At 42.2% G+C, this 20,223-nt stretch overlaps 1 protein-coding gene across 2 annotated transcripts in view; it reads right to left on the bottom strand.

Annotated features, from left to right (window-relative positions):
• Nucleotides 1-20,223, bottom strand: part of radil2b (Ras association and DIL domains 2b) — a 90,020-nt gene that overhangs the window by 37,662 nt on the left and 32,135 nt on the right. For both annotated transcript variants that reach the window (XM_061967182.1, XM_061967183.1), the window contains 5 exons: nt 13,431-13,724; nt 12,946-13,353; nt 11,608-11,645; nt 11,354-11,517; nt 6,384-6,496 (listed from right to left, as the gene is read on the bottom strand). In XM_061967182.1, coding sequence (XP_061823166.1) covers nt 6,384-6,496; nt 11,354-11,517; nt 11,608-11,645; nt 12,946-13,353; nt 13,431-13,724 — 1,017 coding nt within the window. The remainder of the gene's footprint in view (nt 1-6,383; nt 6,497-11,353; nt 11,518-11,607; nt 11,646-12,945; nt 13,354-13,430; nt 13,725-20,223) is intronic.

The raw sequence follows: 20,223 nt of genomic DNA, 5'->3' as shown, positions 1-20,223 counted from the left end.
GCCACAGATGTCCCAAGTTTTGAGGCAGCATGCAGTTGGCATGCTGACTGCAGGAATGTCCACCAGAGCTGTTGCCCGTGAATTGAATGTTCATTTCTCTCCCATAAGCCGTCTCCAAAGACGTTTCAGAGAATTTAGCAGTGCATCCAACTGGCCTCACAACTGCAGACCGCATGTAACCACAACAGCCCAGGACCTCCACATCCAGCAGCTGCACCTCCATGATAGTCTGAGACAAGCCACCCGGACAGCTGCTGCAACAATTGGTTTGCATAACCAAATAATTTCTGCACAAACTGTGAGAAACCATCTCAGGGAAGTTCATCTGCATGCTTGTCGTCTTTATCGGGGTCTCGACCTGACTGCAGTTTGCCGGAGTAACCGACTTGAGTGGGCAAATGCTCACATTTCATGGCATCTGGCACATTGGAGAGGTGTTCTCTTCACAGATGAATCTTGGTTGTCACTGTTCAGGGCAGTTGGCAAACAGCGTGTGTGGCGTCATGTGGGAGAGCGGTTTGCTGATGTCAACGTTGTGAATCGAGTGGCCCATGGTGGGGGTTGGGTTATGGTATGGGCAGGCGTATGTTATGGACAACTAACGCAAGTGCATTTTATTGATGGCATTTTGAAATCACTGAGATACTGTGATGAGATCCTGAAGCCCATTGTTGTGCTATTCACCCGAGACCATCACCACATGTTGCAGCATGACAATGCACGTCCCCATGTTGCAAGGATCGGTACACAATTCCTGGAATCTGAAAACATCCCAATTCTTGTATGGCCAGCATACTCACAGGACATGTCACCCATTGAGCATATTTGGGATGCTGTGGATCGGCTTATACGACAGCGTGTTCCAGTTCCTGCCAATATCCAGCAACTTGGCACAGCCATTGAAGAGGAGTGGAACAACATTCCACAGGCCACAATCAACAACCTGATCAACTATTTGCAAGGAACATGTGTTGCACTGTCTGAGGCAAATGGTGGTCACACCAGATACTGACTGCTTTTCTGACATTCCCAGTACCCTAATAAAGCAAAACTGCACATTTCAGTGTGGCCTTTTATTGTGGGCAGCCTAAAGCACACCTGTGCAATAATCATGCTGTTTAATCAGCACCTTTATATGCCACACCTGTGAGGTGGGATGGATTATCTGGGCAAAGAAGAAACGCTCACTAACTCAGATTTAGACAGATTTGTGAACAATATTTGAGAGGAATAGGGCTTCTGTGTATATAATAAAAGTTTTAGAACTTTAAGTTCAACTCATGAAAAATGACAGCAAAAACAAAAGTGTTGCGTTTATATTTTTGTTCAGTACATTATCAAGTCGGTAGCGTGAGGTTTTTCAGAATTGATCAACTTCCTGTCTTGGTCCCACAACCTTCTATTATGCCGGTGATGCATTATTTATAACCTAGCATGAACATTTCTTAACACCAGCATCGCATGTAGCTCAAGCTCCTTCGTTTTACTTGATTGCGGGTCACATCCAACATTATTAGCAGCTCAAGCTACTCTCTAGTGGCTGAAGGAGCAGTGTGAGCAAGGCGATGTGTCACGACGCCAGAAACGTAGTACTTCTGTGTCAGCTCATATTATAACCAACAGGTATAAAAGAAAAGGCATCTCTATCCTCCTTCACAACCGCAATAAAAGTACACCTCCAGGCAACTTCAACCCTAAACTAACACCCTCCCCGGACTGTTAATAATCAAAGGTAAATAATCGAATGTAGATACTTTTTCTTATGCCTTCTGATCCCTCTCTCTCTCTCTTTCTCTGTTCTCAATTGTTGATGACTGAAATGATGATAACAAGCAAACCTAACCCCCCCCACACCCAGGATTGTAAATAATGTAAATAATTCAATGTATATACCCTGATGATTATCTTGTGTGATGACTGTATTATGATGATAGTATATATCTGATAGTATATATCTGTATCATGAATCAAATTAAGTGGACCCCGACTTAAACACGTTGTGCAATCTACTAATAAAAGTCTCAATCAATCAATCAAAACTAAAAGTTAAAGATAAAGTACCACTGATAGTCACACACACACACTAAGTGTGGTGAAATTAACCTCTGCATTTGACCCATCTCCTTGTTCCACCACTGGGAGGTGAGGGGAGCAGTGAGCAGCAGCTGTGGCCAGGAATTATTTTGGTGATTTAACCCCCAATTCCAACCCTTGATGCTGAGTACCAAGCAGGGAGGTAATGGGTCTAATTTTTATAGTCTTTGATATGACTCGGCCAGGGTTTGAACTCACGGCCTACCGATCTCAGGGCAGACACTCTAACCACAAGGCCACTAAGCAGGTTCACTACATAGCTATAGCTTGGTTAATATTCAGATCACAACATTTAAATGGAGCAATGTTGGCGTTTTATGATTGTGTTTTACAGGTCCTTTATAGGGGAGTAGAGTAGATTAATCCGATTACCTGAATCATTACTAGCAGTTTTTCCTATATTTAGACTGCACTGAAGATGAAAAAACACATGTTCTTGCCTCACATAAAGATTGTGGTTGATTGGCAAAATTCCAAAACCGTTCCCTATTTAAGAAGCTACAGCTGAGACTTCATGGCAACAGTTTAAAAGCCTCGACTGAACCCCGTCGGCACACAGCATCCACACAAATGCCCTCGGTGTCTTGTCTCACGCCACTTTCACAATGACCCCAGTGTGGTCTGCTAGTGTGGCCGCTAGCTCGATTTAGAAGCTGTCAGAAGCTAAATGGGCCCTTTATTCACAACCTGTCACTATTTTTTTTTCTTTTTTACAAATGACACATCAATGTGGTCGAATAGAACTTGAGCACAAGCTTGGGTTGAATCCTCTGTCTGGTAAAAGTACCACACATTAAAGCCATTACCATATTGTGATAAGCTTGCGTTGCACAGGAAATGATGAAAAGAAGAGCTTGAGCTTGCATACGAAAATGCTCTTTTAAATTTTGCTAATAAAAGCTAGTGCGTTTGAATCGTTCAAGGTTTTTTTTTGGCCAGATCTCGATAGACCCGCCTGTTCCTGATTGATGTGCTGCTCTTCTGATGCACCAAAGTGACAGAACATCTAAGGCCATGTCTACACTAAGTCGTTTAACCCCTTAAACAAATAATTATTGATCCTAAGCCCCGTATCAGCCACAGTAAACCAGCGTTTAAGGTCCCCCTCCTCTGACAAAATTCTACACGGGTAAGTCAGACGTATATTTCTTGAATCTCCGGCACTTAGCTTTGTATGGGGTCATTGATTATTTACAAAGTGAGTTCGGAGAGGAAGTGACGGCAGAAAGACCATGCCCACACAGGAAGTGACGTCAGAAAGAACGCGCCACTGCCAGCTTCATAATAAAGCGGTTTCGTAACTCGAAGCTAACCACTGGAAATATGAAGGCGAGTCATCCAGACATGCCCGTGTTTCTCCTTCTTATTCATGTACAGACGCCTGTGGAAATCACACATGAATACCTTAAGAGAAAGCGATTGCAGCTATTTCGGATACAACACTTCTCAGACGGCAAGATAACTTTCCAATGTCCGGCCGGGTCAGCTGTGTTTCTACTTAGCAAAAAACTTCATCCATTTGTCGAAGGAGAGACAACGAGAATGCGAGCTCCCGTGGATGTGATAAAAAAAGGTGGCTTGTACTTTGTATTACCTGGCCGTTGAGGAAAACGGCAAATGCATTTGGACTGGCAAGGCAGACTGTATCAGTTATTGTCCGCCATGTATGACGCGGACTCAACGTCTAGGTCCAGAGTATATAAAGTCACCAAAAACGAATGGACAATGAAGGTGAAGGCAAAAGAGTGAGGAGTGTCCTGACCAGATATCGAGATCCCTAGTTTGATTGATGTAAATTGTTCTTTATCACATTGTTTACGTGTCTAATAAAAATTTGATTAATTTATGATGGCTCAGGTGTGATTCACTACAATAGGGCCCCACAGCACACTGGATTCCAGTTAATTGAAATACTACAACCCTGGATATTGTTCAGATAAGTTACATTCAAGAAGTTGCACACAAAGCAACACTGGGGGTGACTATGACGTGCGTGCGTACTAGGTCGTGTTGCACCGGCGTACGGAGTTGGGAGGGAGTCTTAAATGGTGGCATTATTGTGTGTGGACACGGATAAGGTTAGATGTGATTTACCCTGGTTAGTGTAAACGGGGCCTTATTCACCAAGCACTCAGGTGTGGTAATGGCACACTGGTCTGGGACAGCGTAGTCTTTGTGCCATTTGGGGAAATAATCCATAGCCAAGAGGACATAGAGGTCCTCTCTGTGACTAGAATGGGCCCCAACACGTCAACAGCCAAACATTCCATCTGCGCCCCCACCTGGTACTGCTGCAAGCGCCGTATCTTGACAATAGTAGAATCAAGATTGAAGACATAGGAAGTTCTTGGTGCCTTGAAATGGCCGTAAACAAGTCGGAGCACTTGTTATCACAGCATGTGGCGAATCCGATGCTGGAGAACATCTCAGCTTCTCACGGCGGTCTGCCAGTGGCAGTGGACGAGACGGATTGGACCACTGTCAATACAGTAGTTTGGTCGCCAAGTCAAACATGGAAACAGATGCTGGTCGTTGGCACCACCCACTTTTGGACAGTGGTGTGCCGTCAGGGCCAGCAAGGCCTTCTCTGCTGGCCTAACGTAACCAGGAATCATGATCATAATTAAAGATACAAAATATTTTTTAATTTACTTTGCCTAAATATCTAAAAGTATTAATATTCTCTTCATGTCATATTATGCTCATTCCAGTGCTGTTGTTTTAGGTTAGAGTTTGTATCCAATCAGAATTCAGCTAGCTTATGTTGCCATGCTGTCCAAAATCTGCCCGAGGCCTTCAGAATCAACAATGTAGGCGTCTGTGCACTGTAAGTTAATGGGGACATAGATTTGATAGACAGTTGCGATAGCCAATCAGATCACAAGTTGTTGACAGTAGTCTATCTAAGTAGCCTGATGTTAACGAGACTCTAATTGGATACTCACTTGTCATTCCAAAGTAAGAATCCATTCACAAGTTTCAATTTAGCATGAAGGAGGAAGTATTGCGCCGTAGCCAGATAGCAGAGAAGGAGAACAGAATGTTGATTAGGTGGCAGATATATATTCGCAAGGCCATTTTCAAGACGGATATTTAAAGAGAAACTACATCTTGTGAGGCGATGTCGGCCAACCCCGGAAGCTAGCTCAGCTGTTCTGGCGATGAAATGGGGAAATGCTCGCCATTTCCACTCGCATAAGCCGACTACCAGGGGTACCACTGGCTTATACAGCGTCGAATAAGTCCTACAAATTGTGAGTTTAAATATTTTATTTTTTCACTTTTAATATGTTTTTTGCAATTTTAATTTTGACAGTACCACATAAGATATGTTTTAATTGCCGATGCGTTTTAATAGATTTTTAAATGCGCCAGAAAATAACCCGTTTTGTACACTGTTGACGTGATTCAATGCGCAGTCGGGCGTAAATGTGTTCCTGCATAGTATTTCCCCAGCAATTTTGAGAGGTAATCATTGAAGTCGGACATCACTGAAGGCCTAGGTGGGAAACGCACAGCCCGCCACTGCTTTTGGACGTGGCCAAGGAGAGGGCCAATGTCTTCAAAGCATCATTGTCGTTTGCGGCGACAGAGAGCACTATAAATGTGATCTTTTTATAATTCAAGCACATCTTCGAAAACAGTATGTCATCAACTTGACCAAGTATGTTATTCATGGCGCAATTAACAATAACACAAACATAGTGTATTCTGGCAAACACTTCTCCAACACACTACAAGATACAGAGATGTCAAAATATAAGATAAAAGAATAGATTTTAGGAAAAATACTAAAAACTAGTGACATTAAATAGCTGCATGGACAGATCATTTTACTTAATACATCCTAAATTTGACTTTTAATCTAGAACTAAGTATTTTATTCTGATAACAAGCATTATTCAACTTGCAATTCTTAAAGTAAGCATCCTCGAGATGTTGCAGAATCTTAAAACACCATGTTATATCGGAAGAAAACCCAAAATATCATATCTGGACAGTTATTTTCTCAATTTTAACATTTTCAAAGTAGAAGAGGAACAATATAATTGTTGATGCTAAACATTAAGATTAGTCAATAACTAAAAATGAGTAAATGGCTCTTAAAACTAGGGACATTTCTAGAAAAAACATTTTACATCTTGGCAAATAATTTGCAGTATATGTGCCCTGTAATTGAATGGCAACCAATTGTCTAAACACTCTGCTTTACCTTGACCCTAAATAAGAAATCACTTCAATAGCATGTAATCTCATGACCAAAAAGCTGAATATAACTTAGTTTGCACCTTGGTAATGTAGTACACACACTGCTGGAAGGTAAGCATGATGACCTCCTCCAGGGCGGCTATCGTTTCTTCACAGGCTGAACGAAGACAAGACAGCTTTAACCTCAGCACGTCTGGGAAAATAAACAATAACACAATTGTTATTATAGTTGACACACGTTAAAGGCCTGATCTACTACGATTCCAAAAAAACACGCTAATTAGCAAGTACAAACCGTAACATGTTATGTACTAGGGGTGCACAAAAAATCGATTCACATCCGAATCACGATTGTTATTCACCTCGATTATAAATCGATAATTAATTTTTCAAAATCCACCCATCCACCCATTTCCTACCGCTTGTCCCTCTCGTGGTGGCGGGGGGTGCTGGAGCCTAACCCAGCTGCATTCGGGCGGAAGGTGGGGTACACCCTGGACATGTCGCCACCTCATCACAGGGCCAACACAGATAGACAGACAATATTCACACTCACATTCACACACTAGGGCCAATCAACCTATCCCCAGGTACATGTCTTTGGAGGTGGGAATCGATTTGAAAAAAAAAAAATATATTTATATATATACCATTATTATTTTAGTTTTTTGTTTTATAAGAATCTAATTTTTAAAATACGTTTTTAGGCCATGTCCATGCAACCAGGAGGAGCTTTTCTAACCTGTAACCGGTTTTGATGATTATATCGAATCTTGTTGGTTCGAGAATCACCCCTGGAATCGGAATCATAATCGGATGGAATTGTTAGGTGCCCAAAGATTCACACCCCTAGTGAGTACTATTAGTAGGTGCGCTGCAGTGTTGTGATGGTGCATCTGGTATGATCCAGATGTAAGAAAGAAAATGCATGTTGATAAAGTTATTAGATATCGGAGACATATTAGTAATATATTTCCAATGTGAAAAAACCCGAATGCTATTAATAAAAAAAAAAGGCAAACAGACACCAAAACAAATCAATTGAATTCATTTTAATCACATTATTTAATCAAGTTATCCAACAGCTATAAAATTATATAATGGCATTGCTGAACAGACAATAAGTCAAATATTTGTATTTCTGACAGTCAAAATATGTTGACACGCACATGGACAGTCTATCGTTGCATAGATCCCCTCCTTACAATGACCGCAGCATAACCATTTGTGCGTAACTGTGCCAGTTTATAAGTACCTTCCAAACAGGCTAAATAGAGACGCAAAAGCAGCAGCTACCAACAGTTTCATGATAAATCACATTGCTATTACTAAATAATTGTATTCTGATTGTCAGCATATATTCTGCTTTCACATGCTAAATGGATTGCACTCCTTATTTTTGCTCATTTAAAGCATGTGATCCTATGAACACAAGCTTAGTAGATCAGGGCCCGTATTCCTAAAGATTCAGAGAATCCTCTCAGAGAACTCCTAACTTAATCTAGAAATTCCGAGTAAGGAGTTTAGGAGTGATTCCAGAACATTTTTCAAGAACTCTGAGCAAGGAATGGACATAAACTCCTGAGTGAGGTGTGGTTGACCACATTGCTTTTGTATGGTCATTATTTCAAAAGCTCTAATTGGTTGATCCTAGAAGCAAGATAAAACAATATACTTTTAGTGATAATGGGCAAAGAGGATGGACACTCAAATCGATAAAACTAATCATAGAATCAAATTTTATGAAGACTGTAATTGTAAATAATATTTCACAAGAAAGAAAATATCTGTTAAATGAATAATAAGCTATATATACTTAAAAATTATCCTCCAAAATGTGGCCCACTTACACAGTTATATCTATTTGCTCATATTAAATGTCATGCTAGTAATTTTTGCACGTTCAACTTTGAACATTTCAACAAAAAGTTGGTATTTAAGAGGGTAAAATGGTTTGGCTTTTATCAATGTCTGTGATTGCTGAGCAGCCTATAAGAAACAGTGTTGGTTGGCTTTCATTTCAGTTGATATTGCATTGTGTCGTTGGCTTGGAGAAGTGCATTTCTAATGAGATTAACCACAACCATGATTTCTGCACGATCCAATCTGTGGCATTTCATTAATTCACTGTCATCCAGTGTTTGGGCAGTATCTCTCCTGCCTCTCTCGTCGCCCATTTCTCCTCTGCTTTGGGAACTCCTAAGCCGCTTAAAAGTTATCTCCCCTGCTCTTAGCAGATCTCACTTTAGAAGCTCTCTTAAAGGGGTCATATTATTTTGTTCTACATTTAAAACTTCCTTGTGGTCTACATAATTTAATGATGGGTATTTGGAGAAACATTTGCATAGATTTTGTTTTACACACCTATTTAAGCCATTTGTTTGCTCCCTTTTAAAACAGTTTGTTTTGAGAGGAGGAATTGTTAAAAGCAAATGAATCCTCCTCATCACGCCTCCTTAAGTTGAGTGCGCATTGGCCCCCCGCCCTGTAGAAATGTTTTGTAGTTTTTTAGTTTTCTTGCTTTTATTGTGCACTATGGACCCCGCGACCCCGAAAGGGATAAGCGGTAGAAAATGGATGGATATCGGTGACTGCCAGCAGCCATCTGTTTTGAGTGACTTTCATCACAACACAACATCCCAGATGATATAGCGAGTTCAGCGGCTCGTCGTGTTTTATTGCCGGCACTACAGAAAGAGCAGATCCAAGCGGACGAGAGAGAGGATTGAAGCCTGGCTGACGTAGCGGTTGGAACTATAGGCTGGCTAAGATTAAAATTCTACAGAGTCAGTAACTTTCTAATGCTAGACCCTGTACGTGTGCATGTGTATATTGAGGCTTTTCTATTCTATATCATGTAAATAATGGCTGCTTTGAGTTGTAAACAATGGAGGCTCAATACTATAAACTAAGCTCTGAGTTACGAGCTACATCGCAAACAAAATAACAAATTATATTACTTACTTGTCCTTTACCAAACACAGTAGGCACTGATCCAATTAAAAGTAGTTTTTAGGCAAATCATTCTTTATTTTTCCAGAGGACGGTGATGCTATTGTCTTGCAGTAGAAGGCTAAGCTTGCGCCACAACAACGCAAACTAACATTGCTAACACTTCTAACCTACTGTTATCATTTACCATTGCCATAAAAAGTAGTCACCGAAACCGCCATTAAAATGACAATTCATCTTTATACTGGCGCAGGTTTCTGAAGCAAGACTCTTCGAAGTGTTTTGCACACACGAAGAGAGACTTCTTCCCAGTTAAAGGTGCAATTCCAGAAATCAGAAAGGTGAAAGTAAGGTACTTTCTTACTTCAGATGAGGATACAAGTTTGTGTAATGACTTGTGCTGGTTAAAGCAACTAACATTTTTGGTCATTGTATCGTACCATGGGAATTGTGTACAAATGCCCAAACAATAAATAAAATGGCAGTCCCAAGCAAAGACCTTTGGGTAAGTCTTTACCATATATAGAGATAAACGCAGACGTCACATGTCTGAAAAACGTCACAGGACTGACAAATTCCAAACAGACTGCTTGGAGGAAGTAGAAAGGAAGACAATATTGTTTTATAAATATCTCTGCAATGCCTCTACGGTTTGATTCAAAATCTTCAGGACTTATATACACATACCAAATACATATACCGTATTTTCCGCACTATTAGCCGCACCTAAAAACCACAAATTTACTCAAAAGCTGACAGTGCGGCTTTTAACCCGGTGCGCTTTATATATGGATAAATATTAAGATTCATTTTCATAAAGTTTCGGTCTCGTAACTACGGTAAACAGCCGCCATCTTTTTTCCCGGTAGAACAGGAAGCGCTTCTTCTTCTACGCAAGCAACCGCCAAGGTAAGCACCCGCCCCCATAGAACAGGAAGCGCTTCTTCTTCTACTGTAAGCAACCACCCGCCCGCGTAGAAGAAGAAAAAGCGCGCGGATATCACCGTAAGTTTCATTTCCTTTGTGTGTTTACATCTGTAAAGACCACAAAATGGCTCCTACTAAGCGTCAGGGATCCGGTTCATGAAAAGACGCAATCTCTCCATCCGCACACGGATTACCGGTACTATTTCACAGCAACTGATATTCCTGTGAACCGCACTGGATACAACGGGAGCACGTACGGTGAATATTCGCACCACAGGGAATGAGAAGTCATCCTTCACTGTGGTTCTAGCTTGCCATGCTAATGGCCAGAAAATCCCATGGTGATATTCAAAAGGAAGACCTTGCCAAAAGAGACCTTTCCAGCCGGCGTCATCATAAAAGCTAACTCGAAGGGATGGATGAAGAAAAGATGAGCAAGTGGTTAAGGTAAGTTTAAGTTTACGCGAAGAGGCCGGGTGGCTTTTTTCACGCAGCTCTGTCCATGTTGATATACGTATGTTTGTGATTGCACATTTGCGTACATTTTGGGAGTGAACAGAGTTGTTAGAACGCTGGTTTTTAATATATTATTAAAGTTTGACTGACCTATCTGACTGTTTTTTTGACATTCCTTTAGCGCAGTTAGATGCGGCTTACAACACCGGGCGGCTTATAGGTGGACAAAGTTTTGAAATATGCCGTTCATTGAAGGCGCGGCTTTTAACCCAGGGCGCCTTATGGTGCGGAAAATACGGTATACCAAATACACATGAGCGGGTAACATCAGGAAAAAGTTTGTTTTGCATAGTAGGGCCCCTTTAAGAACTAGGATTATTTAAGAATAGCGTTTCTTTAGCTGGATGTACTCTTTACTTTTAGGGGAAATTCTAAGAACACATAATGATTCTAGGAAATTTCTTCGAATTTGGCCACTTGAAGCATCTCTTTGCACTAAGAATCTTAACGAATACAGCCCCATCAAGTTTGCAATATAACCATTAGTAGATCAGGCCCTTAGTGCATTAAAGTTGTAACACTTCTCACTAGTAACCAATACTTCTGAACCTTTAAATTTATAAATACTTAACCAGACCTTGACCATAATCAAAATATCCACTATGCAACACTGTCAAATAAGGTCATCATGAAATAATGGCTAAATATGACTCACCCAAATTTCCCTCCTTCTCGCTTTGTTCTCTTCCATCTTCATTGTCTTCTGTGGTTCTCCACTCTAAGATGAGAGGCAGCTGGTACTGTATGAACTGGAGTATTTCTAGGCTGTTTGACATCCATACCACCAGGGGAAACAGTCCTGATATTGTGTCACCGAGGCTGAAACGAAACATCCAGACGTAAGTGACTTTATAGAAGAGCTGGTGGTGTTTACATTAATGATGGCTAGAGTGAGAAATTAGAGCTTACATTTCCTTTTGAACAGAAGCTAATTCATTGGTTTGCTCCTGAAAAGTACAGTAGAAAAAAATCTGAAAAAGTTTGTTGACAGAAATGAATTAATTCTATGGAGGAGACAATGGTAGAATGTAACCTTTACGAGCGCTAATAGTGAATAATCAGAAGTCAATATTTGAAAGTTTTAATGCTGAGTAACTGTAGAGTAAGAACTAGAAATGTGCTGATTGATCGGCCACCGACCAGTATCATCGCCATTGCCAATCAATGCCTTTTAATGCCGATCACGAACGCAGGTCTTCTCTGGCTGACACTGGGTTTATTTTAGTCCCGTGACTGACAAGCGGGGGCCCGTGACTGACAAGCGGGGAAAAAGGGGTTAGTGCATGTGCCTCACAATACGAAGGTCCTGAGTTCAATCCCGGGCTCGAGATCTTTCTGTGTGGAGTTTGCATGTTCTCCCCGTGACTGCGTGGGTTCCCTCCGGGTACCCCGGCTACCTCCCACCTCCAAAGACATGCACCTGGGGATAGGTTGATTGGCAACACTAAATTGGCCCTAGGGTGTGAATGTGAGTGTGAATGTTGTATGTCTATCTGTGTAGGCCCTGTGATGAGGTGGCGACTTGTCCAGGGTGTACCCCGCCTTCCGCCCGAATGCAGCTGAGATAGGCTCCAGCACCCCCGCAACCCCAAAAGGGACAAGCGGTAGAAAATTGATGGATGGACTGAGAAGCGGCTAACAGCTAAATATGTGTCTCCATACACAGTGTGGAGCCGCTCCTCTTAGCTAATAATATTCTGACAAACTACATTTCTTACTTGCTTGAGGATTGTCACGTAACATTATCACTGGAGGACGAGGGCAAGCAAGGAGAAAACATGCTAATAGTTAAGTTAACCACTAATCTAACTTGAAACAGCCCCAAGAAATAAGTGCTTGGTTGAGTTTAAGAAGAGTAGATGGAGTAAGCAGAAATTAAGAGATTAATATGAGTTATAGAGAGGTTAATATAACAACTGTTGGTGTGTCAGCATCGTCGTAGTCAGTACATAACATGTAAGAGGGTGGGTTGATTTATAAATTTGGTCGTGTCAGTATATGGTCAATCAGTATTGGTGTTGGTATCAGCCGATCTCAGTCATGGATGATCAGAATTGGCAGCATGAAACCCTGATCGGAACATCCCTAATAATAACTACTCTTGCTGTCAAGCAGGTTCCACTGATGTTTGATTATCTGTCTCAACGCTACCTTTCCTTTTGATTTAAGGACATCTGAAAATATACATTACAAGTTATCCTCTTTAAAACTGCCAGATCCTTTTTAACCGCTTTGACTGCTACTCACCCACACGACACTCTGAATTTCACTTGCAATAAGCAGCAGAAGTCTTCGTAGGTCTGACGTAGGGAGGCGTGATGAAGAATATTGAATACACATGCAGAGCAAAAATGCAACAGTCAGTGGTGGTCTGTCTTTCACACCGCTGCTTCCCATAGCAATTATTTTTTTCACAATGCAATGCTCATCCTCAGCCTGATAGTTCAAAGTCAGACATAGGCCCTCTGCTGATTTCAGGGATGGGGATGCCCTTTTTAGGGAATTTAACAAATCATGGCCCTGGAGGTCAATGCAGGTGTCGCAGAGTATCCCATCTTTTGTCTGGCTTGTTGTCGCAGCAGATGTGGCGTAACCAAGGAACCAGGGGACTGATGATGCACTGGGATCAGTAGCAGCACTGTCCACTTCTTTTTGCTAGAAAGAAACAAGACAAAAGGGAATCTATATCATGTATTGCCAATGTAGTGTAAAAATGAATATTCTGTTTTTACCTTGTGTATTAAGGGATCTTTGAACAAAAACAAGTAACTTTGTCCCAGGCCAATGACATCACCAGGGTTAAGTTCTACTTTGTCGTTCAGTGCGCTGCCATTCCTTATGACCACAGCATCCGGAAAAGGGTAGAGTACTGTAGGTCCCCCAGTACTATTACGATGAAAACTGCAGTGTTTAGGAAGTATATCTTCAGCAAGGAGGCTGAAGTCCACCTTTAAGGTATGTTCGTTTTGTCCATCTTGTCGCCCTATTACAATCCTGGGACTCATAAGTAGGTAGATGACAAAGTCCTATGGGGAAAATTGAAGACAGGAAAAAAAATGAAAGAAAGTAGCATACATTCAGTTTTTAATGTCAAGACAGTCACCATGGTAGTTAAGGTCTCGGCAGGACGTCACAGCATGTAGGCCCTGTTGAAACTGCAGCTCTTCACTCACCCCACACACACACACCAGTCTATCCAGTCACCAGCCAAAAGGTGCAAGCGCTGTGGTAATTACAATTCTTCAAATGTACCGCTCTGCACTATTTCCGCTTGGCCTGCCTACGAAGCCCAACCACCATCCACAAAGTGGTGCACGGTGGAGCAAGATGGCGTTGCTTCTGATCACTACTGTTAACCCAGTCCAGTCAGGTAGCTCTTCCCCGCCAGTCAAAAACTTCAAAGATTCTTTGTAAATTTTTCCATACATGCAAGATATACGAAAATAACCACGTTTCCGTTTCTCTCTCACCATGTACTCTGGAACATTTTCCAAGCGTGAGGAAAGAATGGCCTCTGCGTCCACACCGGCCGCCAAACAAATTGTCATTTCAAAAACCAAAAAAGGAAAAATTACATGGCGTGTTGTCTCCACAAATCAGAAACACTTACAAATATTTAGCAAACATTTTAAGTCCGATTAGGGATAACAGAAACAAGTCTCCAACTCCGACAGGAGTCTCTAATCTCTGGTTAACCTGTCCCTGGTCTTGGCAGGCTATGTAGGAGCTCTGGGCATTGACGGCCTAAATCTCTCTCCAGTTCCCAGAGCCCCACCAGGGTCTATTGACGTGGTACACCTCGCCATTCCCGCAATGTCACTGCTAGAGGACTCCCTTGCTCCCAGGTTTTACTGAGTCCGCTGTGATGCTGTTGTGGATCCTGGACTCCTCCAGCTGGCAACTTCCCAGGACCTCCTGTATTAAAACTTGCATGCATTTCCTACAATTGAGCGCATTTGTTGGAGTTCCTCTGGCGACTGCCTGTCCACTTCCCCTTTTAAATATGCAAATTATATTGAACATTGCCATGTTCCTGAGATCCCACACTCTGCACAAGCAGAATTCACCGACAAAGAGTAGTAAATGCTTCTTGCTGAAGTGATGGTGCGCCGAAATATTCTCTTTGGCTTGTGTTTCCAGCAAACGAAGGAGGGTTGAGTGAGATAAATTGTGCAAGACTGTCAGTGCTGTGGAGTCAGGGAAGCGCACACAGGAACAAATAAATAAACGGTACTACATCAGGAAAAGGTGAAGAAGAAGATGGATGTGGCCAAAACGGGCAAGAAACTGGAGATAAAGTAGTGCTCACCCCGTTTGAAAAGATAGTTGCTGCAATGATATGTAGCACTTCAAAAGAGGTGGGAGCACATGTGAGTGACTCTGATTACCCCCAAGATGAATACAATTTGTGTAACTTACAACAAAATGTGCTCATACACTAGCCTGAAAATTATTTGGTATGAAATCTTTTAAATTGAAACATGCCAGCATATCTTAAAATATACAAAATACTTTGACTCTTGTTTGATTATTCAATTCATTATTAGAACCCAGGAGAGCTGCTTGCAGTAGCAGACACGTGAAACAAAGTTGGGCCATTCCTCCACCGTTTTCGGTGCCATTTATGTGGCGCAACCACAGGCTGCAGCTGTCCGCCCGACTGGCCAAGCTGTGCTGGAGTCAAAGGAACACAATGTGACAGCATGGGTGGCAAAGTGATTGCCTAGATAAATTAAATTAATAATGTCATCACAAACATTAACATGAATATGAAGCATTAAATGTTTGGCAAAAAAGTGAATTGTGTCCTTGCCTTGATCTTTTACATTGTTGAAATAAAATGACTCCAAAACCCAAACAACCACCTGTGTGTCGCCAAAGTATCCACTGCATGTGGAAATGTGCGTACGTTTGTGCCCTCAACAAGTACCGGTATTCTCAAAGCCTACTTGCGTGTCTCTTTTACCATTTTCCCATTCAGTTATGTCCGTGGCCTCATATACAAACCCCGTTTCCATATGAGTTTGGAAATTGTGTTAGATGTAAATATAAATGGAATACAATGATTTGCAAATCATTTTCAACCCATATTCAGTTGAATACGCTACAAAGTCAACATATTTGATGTTCAAACTGATAAATATTTATTTTTTTGCAAATAATCATTAACTTTAGAATTTGATGCCAGCAACACGTGACAAAGAAGTTGGGAAAGGTGGCAATAAATACTGATAAAGTTGAGGAATGCTCATCAAACACTTATTTGGAACATCCCACTGGTGTGCAGGCTAAATGGGAACAGGTGGGTGCCATGATTGGGTATAAAAACAGCTCCCCAAAAAATGCTCAGTCTTCCACAACTGCGTGAGCAAATAGTCAAACAGTTTAAGAACAACATTTCTCAAAGTGCAATTGCAAGAAATTAAGGGATTTCAACATCTACGGTCCATAATATCATCAAAAGGTTCAGAGAATCTGGAGAAATCACTCCACGTAAGCGGCATGGCCGGAAACCAACATTGAATGGCCGTGACCTTTGATCCCTCAGACGGCACTGTATCAAAAACTGACATCAATCTCTAAAGGATATCACCACATGGGCTCAGGAACACTTCAGAAAACCACTGTCACTAAATACAGTTCGTCGCTACATCTGTAAGTGCGAGTTAAAGCTCTTCTATGCAAAGCGAAAGCCATTTATCAACAACATCCAGTCACGCCGCTGACTTCTTTGGGCTGAGATCATCTAAGATGGACTCATGCAAAGTGAAAAAGTGTTCTGTGGTCTGTCGAGTCCACATTTCAAATTGTTTTTGGAAATATTCGACATCGTGTCATCCGGACCAAAGAGGAAGCGAACCATGTTAGACTGTTATCGACGCAAAGTTCAAAAGCCAGCATCTGTGATTGTATGGTAAATGGTAAATGAGTTATACTTGTATAGCGCTTTTCTACCTTCATGGTACTCAAAGCGCTTTGACACTATTTCCACATTCACCCATTCACACACACATTCACACACTGATGGCGGGAGCTGCCATGCAAGGCCCTAACCACGACCCATCAGGAGCAAGGGTGAAGTGTCTTGCTCAAGGACACAACGGACGTGACGAGGTTGGTAGACGGTGGGGATTGAACCAGGAACCCTCAGGTTGCTGGCACGGCCTCTCTCCCAACCGCGCCACACCGTCCCCAATATGTATGGGGGTGCATTAGTGCCCAAGGCATGGGTAACTTACACATCTGTGAAGGCACCATTAATGCTGAAAGGTACATACAGGTTTTGGAACAACATATGCTGCCATCTAAGCGCCGTCTTTTTCATGGACGCCCCTGCTTATTTCAGCAAGACAATGCCAAGCCACATTCAGCACGGTTACAACAGCGTGGCTTCGTAAAAAAAGAGTGCGGGTACTTTCCTGGTCCCCCTGCAGTCCAGACCTGTCTCCCATCGAAAATGTGTGGCGCATTATGAAGCGTAAAATACGACAGCAGAGACCCCGGACTGTTAAACGACTGAAGCTCTGTATAAAAGACCTGCCACCACTAGACCAGAACACAACCATTTTGACCATCATGGATTAGTTTTCCAAAATGGTCCCCTTTGTTCCACTCCTCAAATTTGCCTTGGCGTTGGATATTGCCAAACTCCTCGTCCACCACATGGTCCTGGATCATGGCATTGCTACGGTGATTGTCTTGGACAGGGGTCTGCAGTTGCTACTGCGGTCTGGAGAGTGTTTTGCAGGGCGCTACGGGCTACCACAAGCTTGTCATCAGGAGATCACCCTCAGACCAATGGCCAAATGAAGGGGGCCTACGGGACCTGGAGGTGACCATCAGGTCTGCCATCAAGACCCTTCTTCCTGGTGAGAGAACCTTCCTTGGATCGATGAAGGGGCTGGGGGAACTGTTATGTTCTGGTTTTATCCCAGGTGCCTAGTGTTATGTTTTCGTTGTTTGTGTTTTAATTGATTCTATGAGTGTTTTTTTTTTTTTGGTAATTCTTTATTTCCTCTCTTGGCACCAGGAGGTGCACCTGTATCAGGTTATCATTAAGCTTTTTTGCCTGCCCTTGGCAAGAGGAAGACTCAACTTCTCAAGTTAGTTATAGCACACGGCTCAAACACTTCTTTGCCTCAGCTGCCTTACAAGGACTATAATGTATTTCCAACTCGCAAGCTTCCGAGCGTGTTGTGTGTGACTTTTTAGGTTGCACTTTACCTGCTTTTGCTTCTCCCATCCTCACTGGTCTCTTCGTGCCAATCCTACATGTTTTGCCCCTCTTGTGTTATACTTTGTCTGGCCCTGTGCTACGCCTTTTGTTAGTACTTACACGTAATTGATATTCAGTTCAGTTCGGTTCAGTTTCAGTTTATTTGGAACATGCATACGATACATTGTAATGCATCACACAATTCCAGTTGTTTCATTACAGCACGTCCGAAAAGGAGTAGGAAGAAGCAGAGCTTATTTAATCCTACCCTTATTTTCTACTACATTTGTTGTTATCTGCCTTTCTGATATTATTGCAAACTAACCAGTCTTTGCTTTGTAGTGAAGGTTGTGACCCCAAAAACCCTATTTAGTGGCCTAGTGGTTAGAGTGTAGGTAGGTTGTAAGTTCAAACCCTGACCGAGTCATACCAAAGACTATAAAAATGGGAGCCATTACCTCCCTGCTTGGCACTCAGTATCAAGGGTTGGAATTGGGGGTTGAATCACCAAACATTATTCCCGGGCGCGGCCACCGCTGCTGCCCACTACTCCCCTCACCTCCCAGGGGGTGATCAAGGGTGATGGGTCAAATGCAGAGAATAATTTCACCACACCTAGTGTGTGTGTGACAATCATTGGCACTTTAACTTTAACTTTTAAAAAAGCAGGAGACAGCAGGCCGAGTGCAGTTAGATGGACATTTATTGTCCAAATGTAGAAAAGAAACAGAGTGCGCAAAAGTCACGCACAAAAAGAAAAAGGGCACAGGTAAAGCTATGCATCCAACAGGGCAAACTGGATTGGCGAGCAAACAAACAAAACACAAACCAAGGTGAAAAAAAAAAATCAAACTCCACATACCAACAAACACCAAACCTCTGCAATGATCCAACAACTAAGGCTATGTCCACACGAAGTCGTTTAACCCCTTAAACGAATAATTATTTAGCCTAAGTCCCGTTTCAGCCACACTAAACCAGCGTTTAAGGTCCCCCTCCTCGGATTTCTTGAATCTCCGGCTCATAGCTTTATATGGACTCATTCATCATTTACAAACTGAGTTCGGAGAGGAAGTGACGCCAGAAAGACCGCACCCCACACAGGAAGTGACATCAGAAAGAACGCACCATAGTCAGCTTCATAATAATGCGGTTTCGTAACTCCGAGCTAACCACTGGAAATATGAAGGCGAGTCATACAGACATCCCCGTGTGGAAACCACACATGAATACCCGAAGAGAAAGCGATCGCAGCTATCTCGGATAAAACACTTCTCAGACGGCAAGAGAACTTCCCAATGTCCAGGTCAGCTGTGATTCTACTTAGCGAAAAACGTTGTCCATTTGTCGAAGGAGAGACAACGAGAATGCGAGCTCCCGTGGATGTGATAAAAAAGGTGGTGTGTGCTTTGTATTACCTGGCCGTCGAGGAAAATGGCAAATGCATTTGGACTGGCAAAGCAGACTGTATCAGTTATTGTCCGCCATGTATGTCGCGGACTCAACGTCTAGTTCCAGAGCATATAAAGTCACCAAAAACGAATGGACAATGAAGGTGAAGGCAAAAGAGTGAGGACTGTCCTGACCAGATATCTATATCCCTAGTTTGATTGATGTAAAATGTTCTTTATCACATTGTTTACGTGTTTAATAAAGATTTGATTAATTTATGATGGCTCAGGTGTGATTCACTACAATAGGGCCCCACAGCACACTGGATTCCAGTTAATTGAAATACCACAACACTGGATATTGTTCAGATAAGTTACATTTAAGAACTTGCACACAAAGCAACACTGGAGGTGACTATGACGTGCGCATTTTTCGCGCATGTACTAGGTCGCGTTGCGCCGGTGGACGGAGGGTGGCGGGGGTCTTAAACGGTGGCATTATTGTGTGTGGACACTGATAAGGTTAGGTGGGATTTACCCTGGATAACCTTATCCGGCTTAGTGTAAACGGGGCCTAAAGAACACTGGGTTAAATAGTCCTATAGTGCTTATTAACCGCAGATGAGGACGATTAACACCTACAATTCACAGGTGAGGAGGGTAGTGCTCAGAAGCAGGGTAAAGATACTGCAATAGAATACAACTAAAACAGGAAGTTGTGAAGAGTGAAGAGCACAAAACCATGAAGTGAAGTCAAAAAACACCAAAAAGACATCCATAATGTAAACACAGAACAACCTGATGAAACAGGTCGTAACAGTTTGATCTGCTGAGACGTAACAGAGGGGATATACATTATAAAAAAAACTTCAAAATGGTTACCAAAGTTCCATGTAGATATACTGCATGTAGAGGAAT

The sequence above is a fragment of the Nerophis lumbriciformis genome, linkage group LG11 (assembly GCF_033978685.3).
Source record: "Nerophis lumbriciformis linkage group LG11, RoL_Nlum_v2.1, whole genome shotgun sequence".
In the NCBI taxonomy this organism is placed as follows: Eukaryota; Metazoa; Chordata; class Actinopteri; order Syngnathiformes; family Syngnathidae; genus Nerophis; species Nerophis lumbriciformis.
This window is presented reverse-complemented; position numbering and strand designations above follow the sequence as displayed.